The sequence below is a fragment of the Coregonus lavaretus genome, assembly GCF_964263955.1.
Source record: "Coregonus lavaretus genome assembly, chromosome: 9".
Taxonomy (NCBI): Eukaryota; Metazoa; Chordata; class Actinopteri; order Salmoniformes; family Salmonidae; genus Coregonus; species Coregonus lavaretus.
This window is the reverse complement of record NC_139996.1, coordinates 4331710-4345143: the sequence shown is the minus strand read 5'-3', so window position 1 is coordinate 4345143 and position 13434 is coordinate 4331710. Positions and strand designations below refer to the sequence as shown.

General features: G+C 40.0%; 1 protein-coding gene and 1 pseudogene across 2 annotated transcripts; both read left to right on the top strand.

Moving 5' to 3' along the window:
* Positions 1 to 1544: 1544 nt before the first annotated feature.
* Positions 1545 to 4771, top strand: LOC311134495 (putative ribosome biogenesis protein RLP24; annotated as a pseudogene). The gene is made up of 6 exons (XR_014615398.1): positions 1545 to 1627; positions 2438 to 2540; positions 3674 to 3746; positions 3904 to 3967; positions 4318 to 4403; positions 4601 to 4771. The product of XR_014615398.1 is annotated as a putative ribosome biogenesis protein RLP24 (transcript).
* A 2216-nt stretch (positions 4772 to 6987) lies between these two features.
* LOC311134469 (cAMP-regulated phosphoprotein 19-like) lies at positions 6988 to 9867 on the top strand. The gene is made up of 3 exons (XM_084168152.1): positions 6988 to 7240; positions 7952 to 8074; positions 8515 to 9867. The coding sequence occupies exons 1-3, from the start codon at positions 7178 to 7180 to the stop codon at positions 8689 to 8691; spliced, it is 363 nt and encodes a 120-aa protein (XP_084024278.1). The 5' UTR covers positions 6988 to 7177; the 3' UTR covers positions 8692 to 9867.
* The last annotated feature ends 3567 nt before the right edge of the window (positions 9868 to 13434 follow it).

The window sequence follows — 13434 nt, the reverse complement described above, 5'->3', positions numbered from 1 at the left end:
TGGCTACAGTACTGCTAGCTGGTAGTGTTGGCTAGCTAGCAATGGCTGCGGTGTTGACTTTGTTTGAAAAAACGGCGTCGCTGCGAACTAATGTATCTGACTAGCTAACCTCGATAGTTTCTCTACACTACACCTTTTATCTTTGATACATAGACAACTATGTAGCTAGCTAACATCACACTAATCACATCGTTTCTTTGTAATGTAAATGTATGTCATATTACCTGCGGAGCGAAGTACAGCATGACTACTCACTCCATATTTAACGGCAATTCGCATTTGAGGACTGTATTGTAGGCCCTCTACTAAGTGATATAGGCACACAGGACATCTGAACAGCAGTTAATCATAAATACACAACCATATTATTTTTACTGTTTGTGCTGTATGTTGACAATCAGCACATGTGGGGTTTGAAACTGCAATGTTTGGTTCCCAAGCCAAGTCTTCTATCATCTGCGCCACCAGGGAAGCTCTCTCATAACTTATAGGTAGCTTAGTGGTTAAGAGTGTTGTGCCAGTAACCGAAAGGTTGCTGGTTCTAATCCCCGAGCCGACTAGGTGAAAAATCTGTCGATGTGCCCTTGAGCAAGGCACTTAAACCTAATTGCTCCTGTAAATCGCTCTGGATAAGAGCGTCTGCTAAATCACTTAAATAGTATATAGCCACGGCAGTATGGTCAATCAGGAACTCCATGGTGCCTTCTTAGACATAACTAACCCAGGGAAATACTGGTAACTGGGTTATTCACCATCACTTCACCCATCCTCTTTATATGCTGCATACTTCTGGGCACATATTTACTCTGGTATCCAAGACTATGAGTGTTGATCTAGGATCACTTTTGCTTTTCAGATCATACAAAATAAGACAGGGGGGCGGACCATGCCCCTAATTGCTCCTGTAAGTCGCTCTGGATAAGAGTGTCTGCTAAATGACTAAAAATGTAAATGTCATGCGTCTCAAAGTAGGAATTATTATTGGGTGCATTTTTGTAAAAGTTGAACAGTACATTTCTACACTATGTTTTATTTTTTTACAGTCAGTCTACATTCTGAATTTCTGACTGGATTTATAAATCTGGACGAATTAAAGACATCCTCTCTTTAAGTAGTGTATCTGAGCCTCAATTTTACAGTAAAAAAATAAATAAATGCAGGTAAAGACACTAACAACCTGGGGGAGAATTAGTATATGGTTATTTGCATTGTGTGATAGAGATTAATTTTGTACTGTAGAAAAAGTATGATTTCAAAGGCAGAGAGACTGTGGTCAACATCACATTGAATTTCTGGTGTAAATGGAACATCTGCCGCCAGCTCAATTGGTAGAGCACGGCGCTTGTAACGCGAGGGTGGTGGGTTCGATCCCCGGGACCACCCATACGTAAAAATTTGGATAAAAGCGTCTGCTAAGTGGCATATTGTTATTATAGTAGTTCAGGAGTACCACCTGCAGAGGGCAGCAAAGCGCTTCAGACATGTGACGTCTGCTATTACGAACCATAGAGGAGCTAGGAAACGCATAGATGTAAACAGCTATTTCGAAATTTTAGAAAAGTGCTACTTTTGTTCGGGGCCTGTTTACCCCGGGCATGGGATGATGTTTGTACGTAATGACTGCAAGGTAGGACTATTTGGTGTTATTTGCCTTGCTTCGCGTCGACAACTTTTGTCTGCATCGCTAGCTAGGTAACGTAGTGGCTCTGGTCCAGGGCGTCGTTCGGCTGCGCTCTCGCCTTTTGGTGGTGTAAATTATTTTGTCTATTGACATGGCTCCGTAACTCACCGGAGTAAAGATGTCTCTGTAACGCGACTGGTGCCAAACTTTTGTCGCGTTCAGAACAACTGCTGGGAACTCGGAAATCTCGGACTTCCGAGCGTTCAAAACAAATGGGAACTCGGAAAAAAACGAGCTCCGACTGGGAAAAATCGATTTGAAGTTGGAATTCCAACTCGAGTCTCTTTCTAGAGCTCCGACCTGAAAATCACTGACTCGTATTTCTCTGAGCTCCCAGTTGTTTTAAACGCAGCATATGTCCCACGCACTACCGAGTTGCAAGAGCATCCGACGCATGAAAACAAAAAGCTAGTTAACTAACTACAGCGACACAGATACTGATGATAACTAACACCTTTCATCTGTGACAGCGAGCTACTAGCTAATAAAACGAGCTATACATATGTCAGGAGCATTAATATGATCAATACCGTTGTTGAACCACACTGTTGTTGTATTATTATTATTATGACGATGACATATACTACTGCATAGAGGTAGCCTCGTACAACCATCCTGATATCGCGAGTTTACATTCTGTGGTTCCATGTAGGGAAACATCATGTAAATTTGCGAGTTCAGGATGGTTGCACGATGCTAGCAGCGGTTCCCAAGTAAAATAAATACATTTCAAAGCTCTCTTAATTTTGTAATTAGGTGTTCCGATTCTGCAAGTCAAAGTGCCACAAAAACTTCAAGAAGAAGCGTAACCCAAGAAAGACCAGATGGACGAAGGCATTCAGAAAAGCAGTTGACAGTTGTGAGTTATTCTATTGATGTAAATTATAATCCACGGTTTCTTCTTCTTCTATAGTATATTGGCGATCACACAACAGGACCGACAGACTTTCTTATTTTTCTCCATTCACCCAGCGGGTCAGACGCCGGGCACCAACCACACCAGGAATTCAACCTGAACATCCGTCGTCACCCCTGAGATGACTCCTTTGACTGGGGCTCTACTCCGAAGTTCAAAACACAAAACTTCGGTTGTTCGGATTCTTTTGAGGCTCATTGCAATCTTCAGAAATACAATGAATCAAACCACTCCACATATGCATCCTTACTCAACAAACGATTCGTTATCATTCACACGTATCCTCCACTCCACTTTTAGACAATTTCCTTTTTTTTTTCTCCTGTTTTCGCTACTACTGTTGTCCATTCAGAACATTCGTCTTCACCAACTTTGCTTGAAGCGCTGCTTGGTTCCAACTCAGCATCCACTTCCTCCATCTTTTCCTCGCTGGATTTCTTCCTAGGTTCCTGCCCTTACATTTTAGTCATTTAGCAGATGCTGTTATCCAGAGCGATTTACAGTTAGTGCATACATTTTTTCATACTGGCCCCCCATGGGAATCGAACCCACAACCCTGGCGTTGCAAGCGCCATGCTCTACAAACTGAGCTACTCGGGGAGGGAGGTTTTCCTGGCCACCGTCCTTCTACATCTGAATAGCTTGTGCTTTGGGATTTTAGACTGGGTGTCTGTATAGTAGGGCCGGGACGATACCAGTGTCGCGATACTCGTTATTATCGTGGCAAGGAAACAGCCCTAATGTGGGAAACAAACATCATTATGTTGTCATCCAGAGTCACATTTATTCATTTTCCAAGCTGTAGCACACAATATTTTACATACAGCAGGTTTTTTAAGAACCAAATAGTTTGGTCTGCTCTGCTTCGTGTTGTAATTTTTTGCCGTGGAAAAAATATTGCGATGCTGGCATCGTCACAGCCCTGCTGTATAGCACTTTGTGACAACTGCTGATGTAAAACGGGCTTTATAAAAATAAATGTTATTGATTTAATTTGACGAGTCCCGTGTAAGTATTCATAAAGTAAATATCCTTTATGTAGCCACTAATAATCATATTATTGTTCACTGCTTCAGGACAACTCATTGGAGTTTGAGAAGCGCAGAAATATTCCAGTCAAATACAGAAGGGAGCTGTGGGGCAAGACAGGTATTTTATGATCCAGCTTTACCCTCTCACATGGCTCTTCAAGTCACATTAGTTCATCATTATAATTGTTTACATTGGACTTAATTGCACTGTTAATGTGAGAGTCATTTAAATGCTGACTAGAAGAGCAACAACCTGACTTATTTTTGTTTTTCAGTGGAGGCGATGAAGAAGGTGGAAGAGATCAAACAGAAACGACAGGCAAAGTTTATCATGAACCGGCGAGTACAATGACTAGTTTTCTGTTTTTGGGATGGTAAATAACAAGCCTAAATGTCCTAAAAAATAAATAAAAACAATGTCACATGCTTCGTAAAAACAACAGGTGTAGACTAAGAGTGGAACGCTGACTTACGGGTCCTTTCCTTATGGGCAAAAAGTTGTAATCTGGTCTTTTGAAGGAACTTCGGGAGTAGATAGCAAAGTCTTTGTGCCATTGTGTGTAGATTGGATACAAGGCAGCATTATTATGATATCTCACTAAATTAGCAAGTCGTTGGTGTCAATGTGTTTGTATGGAAATGGTAGCTCAATGAGCTCATACCTGTTTTTCAATCTGCTCATCCTACAGGCTGAAGAAGGGCAAACAGTTGGAGAAGGAAGAGGCCATAAGCGAAGTGAAGAAGAATATTCACCTTATCAAAGCACCTCATGCAGGTGAGACACCTGACTACAATATACACAGCTATTGCCTCTTCTCTCCTCCTCTTCCTTCTGATCACCTCTTCTCTGCTACATGTACTACAATAAGAAAGATGTCCGTTTGACAAGCAAACAAACGTCTCCTCGACTGACTTTGAGGGGTTGAATGCTTGCCGAGAGCACCTCTAATACATTTCCTCATGAATCTGCAGGCAAAGCCAAACCGCTGGAAGAGAAGATGGTGCAGAAGCTGGCAGAAGACGTGGAAATGGGGGATGATGGTTAATCTGTTGCTTTCGATGTGGTTGGCTTCAACAACTCATTTCTGTGTGCTGTGTTTTTTGTCTTTGAGATTTAACTGTTCCAAATGCAAGTCTTCAAACATACTGTGTATAATACAGAGGACATATGTGTTTTTAAAGACGTTGTAATAAATAAAATATAAGGAGCTGATGCGCAGAAGTAAAATTAATGTATCCTCCCAAATGAACGTTCAAAACAATATAAAAATTGATATTAAATATTAATAAAACCATGATTGGTGAAATAGGTTTCTGATGTTCTTATACAGTGCCTAGTGGAAGTCAACACACCCCTTGCACAGTCTTCACATTTTGCTGCCTTGAAATTAAATCGAAAAATGATTATATTAGATTTTTTTTTCTCCCCCCTACACAACCTACTTTTTTTTCCAAATGAATAACAAATATTCACACCGTGTCTCTGATTTTCAAGCATATTTAAGTTGGGACTGAGAGTCGATCACTCATGAACACTCAACACGTCTTGGAATGACATTCTGGTGTGTCCTTGGCATTTTTTGTTGTTGTAATTGTCTCACTGAAAAATATAACTATCCTAAGGTTAGGTTTTCAGAAAACTGAGGTGGGTTTTCCTGTAGCTTTTTACCTGGACTTTGCTCAGTTCATATTTATTTTGATCCTGACAAACTCCCCAGTCCCTGCCGACGACAAGCATACCCATAACATGATGCTGCCGCCACAGTACTTGAAAAGGAGGGTTTGTGTTGTATTGGATATGACCAAAACCTGTAGTTTTTAATTCAGGCCAAAAAGGTCATGTCTTTGCAGCGTTGTCTTGCAGTGTTACTTAACGGCCTTGTTGCTAACAGAATGGATGATCTGGATTTTTTTTACAGAATGCTCCCTTCTTTTCAATTTGTCCTACAGGTCAGCAATGTGAAGTGAATGCAATGTTGTTGATCCCTTTGTATTTTCAAGTATTGTGGTGGCAGCATCATGTTGTGGGTATACTTGCAACAGGCAGGGACTAGTGTTAAAATAAATACAGAATGAAAGGAGTAAAGCCCAGGTAAAAGGTTAGAGGGGAACCTAACCCTAGGATAGAGTTTCATTTTTCTGTACTGCGTCTAAAGATAAACCTGGTGACGTCAACATGATGACAAAAGGTTTTCCTACCAATTATTTGCCTCGTTTTGAATGTCATTGTATTTCCAAGCCGCTCTAATGCACTTTTGATTCAATCTTAATCAGCGCTCATTGATGATGCAATGAGTAGAATGCTCAGTCGGGCATCAGTTCAAAATGAACGTTCAAAACAATATTGTGCCGAAACATGCAACCCATGATTGGTGAAATTGGTAAATTACATTAATTTGTCATCACTGATTCCGTCTTCACAATTTTACACTTTTATCACCCAGTGGGTAAATGGTGAGTAAATACTGACATTTTGTCTGTCATAAATGGATGTTCATCATTTACATTTATAAACTCTTATGTGTTGCTCACTAGCAAATTACATGATGATTGAGGCGGCAGGTAGCTTAGTGGTTAAGAGCGTTGTGCCAGTAACTGAAAGGTTGCTGGTTCTAATCCCTGAGCTGACTAGGTGAAAAATCTGTTGATGTGCCCTTGAGCAAGGCACTTAACCCTAGTTGCTCTGGATAAGAGCGTCTGCTAAATGACTAAAATGTCAATGATTCTATTTTTTTTTTTACCCCCAATTGGTAGTTACAGTCTTGTCCCATCGCTGCAACTCCCCTACGGACTCGGGAGAAGCGACGGTCGAGAGCCATGCGTCCTCCGAAACACAGCCCCGCCATGCCGCACTGCTTTTTGATAAACTGCTTGCTTAACCCGGAAGCCAGCCGCACCAATGTGTCGTAGGAAACACCGTCTAGCTGGCAGGCACCTGGTCCGCCACAAGGAGTCGCTAGAGCGCGATGGGACAAGGAAAACCCGGCCGGCCAAACCCTCCCCTAACCCGGACGACGCTGGGCCAATTGTGCAACGCCTCGTGGGTCTCCTGATCACGGCCAGCTGTGACACAGCCTGGGATCGAGCCCGGGTCTGTAGTGACGCCTTAAGCACTGCAATGCAGTGCCTTAGACCACTGCACCACTCAGGAAGCCCCTTAATGGTTCTATATTCTAACTGCCCAGAGCTACCCCTCGTGGCCTATCCATTGAGCTATTTTAAAAAAAAAATGGTTCTACCCCAAACAGTCTACATTACTTGTGTTTAGTTTTTTGAGAATAATAGGAGTGCTTTTTTTGTTAATGTAGCTCAGTTTGTACCCCACCCAGTAGGTGGCGGCAATACACCAGTTGGGATGTAGTGCGCCAATAAAACCTTGAAGAAGAAGAAGAAGAAAATAAACAGTCTACATATAATCTGCTGCATCACTAGAGAAAAGGGAGGGAACGGCCAGGCATTACGGCCTTTTCGTTTTTGTGTGTCTAGTGTTGAACCTCGCTTGGTGTAAACTTAAGTTTTGTAGAAAACTTGATATTTACATAGTTCGCCATGTCCAAGGAGATCGAAGGAACAAGGCCTGCCGTCGAGGAGGCAACACACGAGGAACAGCAGGTTAGATTTTAATTATTTTGATGCTAACAAGCTAGGGTAATGCTACACTGCGAGTAGCTTACTAGCCATGATGATTATGTCAAATCTGGCTGTCAAATCAGCAGTTTAGATGGTTAGCTAGCTAACGTTAGTGACTTAGTTTATTTCAATGTGCATGTGTTTATATCATCAATGTGCATTGAACTGTGTACATAACCATTATTTTAACTATCAAGATGAGTGGTTAGCTAGCTAATTAGTAACACGGTGATAGCTTTCTCAATTTACCGGTAGCTAACATTTTGTCTGCCTGCGTTCATGCATGCCGTAAAGCTTTTTTTGGCCACATTGCTGCTAAACAGAAGGCTTTGTTGCCAGCTTGTAACCTAACCCCATTTACTGGAGAATCAAATCAAAGGACATTCCTCTGATAGAATCATAACTAATTAAAAAACCCTATTTCTTGAGCTGCATTGTTGGTTAAGGGCTTGTAAGTAAGCATTCACGGTAAGGTCTACACCTGCTGTATTCGGCACATGTGACAAATAACATTTGATTTGAACTAGTAACTAAACTAATCGTGACTTGTCAACCCCGAGATTGACAAAACACCTTTTTGTTGCTGCCTGAACTGTGACATTAACATGACATTACATCATAACATGTCACCCCCAACCCCATTCATTATTTGTGTTTTTATACTGTGTATTGTGTGTTCTTCTGTCCACTCAGGAGATGGATGACACAGTCCTCAGCCCAGAGAAGGCAGAGGAGGTGAAACTAAAGGCCAGGTTCCCTCATCTTGGAACCAAGCCTGGGGGCTCTGACCTGCTCCGGAAACGGCTTCAGAAAGGGGTAATATGGCCCTTTGGTTGTGCCCTACATACACAACACTTTGGTAGCTGTAGATCAGGGTTCTTCAATTCTGGTCCTGGAGGGCCAAAACACCTCTGTTTTTCATCCTCTCCTTCTAATCAGGGGCTAATTCAGACCTGGGACACCAGGTGAGTGCAATTAACTACCAGGTAGAAATAAAAAACAGAAGTGTTTCGGCCCTCCAGGACCGGAATTGAAGAACCCTGCTGTAGATGCTTCTAGTTAGGCCGAAACATGCAAACTAGGTTATTTACACTTTACTTTCACAGCAATGCATTTTTGTTATGGAATCATTGTCATGCTTTTTATAAACATTCATTTTCTTTGAAAGAGTCAAACAAACACAGACTTCTTTGAACACAAAACAACATCTTTGTAAAGGCTGTGATTTTTTTAATTTTAATTTTTTCTCTGTGCAGCAAAAGTTCTTTGACTCTGGGGACTACAACATGGCCAAGGCTAAGGTGAAGAACAAGCAGCAGCTCCCTGCGGTGACGCCGGCTGAGAAGGCAGAGATAACCGGGGACCACATCCCCACACCTCAGGACATCCCCCAGAGGAAGCCCTCCATCGTGGCCAGCAAACTGGCTGGCTGAGGGGCTGACGAAACTAGGGAAGCTTTGGAACTTTTACCTGTTCTGTTCTGGTGTTAACCATTTCATTGCTCTCTCCTCTCTTTTCTCTCGAGCCGGCCGCAATTCGTTTCCTACTACCCTTACCCCTTGGCCCTAACCCTTCTATCTTTGTTATATCTTGCCAGCGCTTCCACCATAGTACCTACACCTTACAGATTTGAATGATTAGGGCCAAAGGAAGGGGCAGAGAGTGAATTCAGATCAGCGCATGCTCGCTCCCTCATCTCTCTTTCTTCTGCACCCCTTTCTCCCATCACCACCTTCTTCTCTATATGAATTCTGAAAAATAATATTTTTGAGAATCGAGCAGAAAGACTCCTGAGAAATATTGCTGCCGGAGGATGACTGTCTTCGGTTAGTGACTGAAATTATTGGTAAAAAAAAAAAAAAAAAGACAAATGTTTGCCAAGTCTACTTCAAAGGGGCCTGTATATCTACTGTAGTGACAGATGGAAACTGTACGTAGCCTATCACCATGTATGGGAGAGGCCAGTTCAATGTCTTAAACATGTTTTACCTTTTTATAGCTTCCATTGACATTTAAATTATGAGGTAATATTCTAGAATCCTTGATCACACCTAGAATCCCCTCCTAGTCTGGTCCCAGATCTATTTCTGCTGTCTGGCCAACTTCTTGACCTACGGTCGTTGTCTAGACAACACAAACCGATCTGGGACGATCAGGCCTAATTGCCCTCCTTCTCCACTGTCCAAAGCTATGTTCTTTGTTTTGATGCATTGATTGAAAATAGCCCGTATCACACAGATGTCGTGTATATTATCGATCTCATCTAAACCTCTTAAATGGCCTTTTTAACAGTTATGAGCCACTGTTTTCTCTTGGGCAATATTTGCTCGCTCACTCCAGTGAGAGAATCTTTGCTTGTCTGAAATGGCTTTCTAGATAGTGTACTACGTTTTTGAGGCTCTGGTCAAAAGTAGGACGCCATTCTGATGACACAGCCTCTGTGAATCAAGCCTAGGAACGCCTGCCTGCCACTATCTGAGACTCAGGTAATTTAGGTCTAGTAGTCAAGGAACTCACTTAAATGGAATGTCGGTCTGAAGGGTGTGCATGTGCATTGACTGGGTGTAGTCACATTGTGCCATTTGTAAATAAAATAGTTTTGCACAATAGCTTTGTTTTTGACTTTTTATTTAATTTTTGGCTGATGTTTTACTTGTTTTCTGCTTTCACAGTAGCTATAATACTACAGCTGTAGTGTCTGTATATGTAGCTATAATACTACAGCTGTAGTGTCTGTATATGTAGCTATAATACTACAGCTGTAGTGTCTGTATATGTAGCTATAATACTACAGCTGTAGTGTCTATATGTAGCTATAATACTACAGCTGTAGTAGTGTCTGTATACGTAGCTATAATACTACATCTGTAGTGTCTGAATACGTAGCTATAATACTACAGCTGTAGTGTCTGAATACGTAGCTATAATACTACAGCTGTAGTGTCTATATGTAGCTATAATACTACAGCTGTAGTGTCTGTATATGTAGCTATAATACTACAGCTGTAGTGTCTATATGTAGCTATAATACTACAGCTGTAGTGTCTATATGTAGCTATAATACTACAGCTGTAGTGTCTGTATATGTAGCTATAATACTACAGCTGTAGTGTCTATATGTAGCTATAATACTACAGCTGTAGTGTCTGTATACGTAGCTATAATACTACATCTGTAGTGTCTGAATACGTAGCTATAATACTACAGCTGTAGTGTCTGAATATGTAGCTATAATACTACAGCTGTAGTGTCTATATGTAGCTATAATACTACAGCTGTAGTGTCTATATGTAGCTATAATACTACAGCTGTAGTGTCTATATGTAGCTATAATACTACAGCTGTAGTGTCTATATGTAGCTATAATACTACAGCTGTAGTGTCTATATGTAGCTATAATACTACAGCTGTAGTGTCTATATGTAGCTATAATACTACAGCTGTAGTGTCTATATGTAGCTATAATACTACAGCTGTAGTGTCTGTATATGTAGCTATAATACTACAGCTGTAGTGTCTGTATATGTAGCTATAATACTACAGCTGTAGTGTCTGTATATGTAGCTATAATACTACAGCTGTAGTGTCTGTATATGTAGCTATAATACTACAGCTGTAGTGTCTATATGTAGCTATAATACTACAGCTGTAGTGTCTGTATATGTAGCTATAATACTACAGCTGTAGTGTCTATACGTAGCTATAATACTACAGCTGTAGTGTCTGTATATGTAGCTATAATACTACAGCTGTAGTGTCTATATGTAGCTATAATACTACAGCTGTAGTGTCTATACGTAGCTATAATACTACAGCTGTAGTGTCTATATGTAGCTATAATACTACAGCTGTAGTGTCTGTATATGTAGCTATAATACTACAGCTGTAGTGTCTGTATATGTAGCTATAATACTACAGCTGTAGTGTCTATATGTAGCTATAATACTACAGCTGTAGTGTCTATACGTAGCTATAATACTACAGCTGTAGTGTCTGTATATGTAGCTATAATACTACAGCTGTAGTGTCTATATGTAGCTATAATACTACAGCTGTAGTGTCTGTATATGTAGCTATAATACTACAGCTGTAGTGTCTATATGTAGCTATAATACTACAGCTGTAGTGTCTATACGTAGCTATAATACTACAGCTGTAGTGTCTATATGTAGCTATAATACTACAGCTGTAGTGTCTGTATATGTAGCTATAATACTACAGCTGTAGTGTCTATATGTAGCTATAATACTACAGCTGTAGTGTCTATACGTAGCTATAATACTACAGCTGTAGTGTCTGTATATGTAGCTATAATACTACAGCTGTAGTGTCTATATGTAGCTATAATACTACAGCTGTAGTGTCTGTATATGTAGCTATAATACTACAGCTGTAGTGTCTATATGTAGCTATAATACTACAGCTGTAGTGTCTATACGTAGCTATAATACTACAGCTGTAGTGTCTATATGTAGCTATAATACTACAGCTGTAGTGTCTATATGTAGCTATAATACTACAGCTGTAGTGTCTATATGTAGCTATAATACTACAGCTGTAGTGTCTGTATATGTAGCTATAATACTACAGCTGTAGTGTCTGTATATGTAGCTATAATACTACAGCTGTAGTGTCTGTATACGTAGCTATAATACTACAGCTGTAGTGTCTGTATATGTAGCTATAATACTACAGCTGTAGTGTCTATATACGTAGCTATAATACTACAGCTGTAGTGTCTGTATATGTAGCTATAATACTACAGCTGTAGTGTCTATATGTAGCTATAATACTACAGCTGTAGTGTCTATACGTAGCTATAATACTACAGCTGTAGTGTCTGTATATGTAGCTATAATACTACAGCTGTAGTGTCTGTATACGTAGCTATAATACTACAGCTGTAGTGTCTGTATATGTAGCTATAATACTACAGCTGTAGTGTCTGTATACGTAGCTATAATACTACAGCTGTAGTGTCTGTATACGTAGCTATAATACTACAGCTGTAGTGTCTGTATACGTAGCTATAATACTACAGCTGTAGTGTCTGTATATGTAGCTATAATACTACAGCTGTAGTGTCTGTATACGTAGCTATAATACTACAGCTGTAGTGTCTGTATACGTAGCTATAATACTACAGCTGTAGTGTCTGTATACGTAGCTATAATACTACAGCTGTAGTGTCTGTATACGTAGCTATAATACTACAGCTGTAGTGTCTATATGTAGCTATAATACTACAGCTGTAGTGTCTATATGTAGCTATAATACTACAGCTGTAGTGTCTGTATACGTAGCTATAATACTACATCTGTAGTGTCTGAATACGTAGCTATAATACTACAGCTGTAGTGTCTGAATACGTAGCTATAATACTACAGCTGTAGTGTCTATATGTAGCTATAATACTACAGCTGTAGTGTCTGTATATGTAGCTATAATACTACAGCTGTAGTGTCTATATGTAGCTATAATACTACAGCTGTAGTGTCTATATGTAGCTATAATACTACAGCTGTAGTGTCTGTATATGTAGCTATAATACTACAGCTGTAGTGTCTATATGTAGCTATAATACTACAGCTGTAGTGTCTGTATACGTAGCTATAATACTACATCTGTAGTGTCTGAATACGTAGCTATAATACTACAGCTGTAGTGTCTGAATATGTAGCTATAATACTACAGCTGTAGTGTCTATATGTAGCTATAATACTACAGCTGTAGTGTCTATATGTAGCTATAATACTACAGCTGTAGTGTCTATATGTAGCTATAATACTACAGCTGTAGTGTCTATATGTAGCTATAATACTACAGCTGTAGTGTCTATATGTAGCTATAATACTACAGCTGTAGTGTCTATATGTAGCTATAATACTACAGCTGTAGTGTCTATATGTAGCTATAATACTACAGCTGTAGTGTCTGTATATGTAGCTATAATACTACAGCTGTAGTGTCTGTATATGTAGCTATAATACTACAGCTGTAGTGTCTGTATATGTAGCTATAATACTACAGCTGTAGTGTCTGTATATGTAGCTATAATACTACAGCTGTAGTGTCTATATGTAGCTATAATACTACAGCTGTAGTGTCTGTATATGTAGCTATAATACTACAGCTGTAGTGTCTATACGTAGCTATAATACTACAGCTGTAGTGTC

Excerpts from the sequence above, each read along its gene's own strand:
- LOC311134469 (XM_084168152.1), top strand. The coding sequence starts at position 7,178 with ATGTCCAAGGAGATCGAAGGAACAAGGCCTGCCGTCGAGGAGGCAACA. Across the intron at positions 7,241-7,951 it reads CAACACACGAGGAACAGCAG|GAGATGGATGACACAGTCCT; the intron begins GTTAGATTTTAA and ends CTGTCCACTCAG. Across the intron at positions 8,075-8,514 it reads GGAAACGGCTTCAGAAAGGG|CAAAAGTTCTTTGACTCTGG; the intron begins GTAATATGGCCC and ends TTCTCTGTGCAG.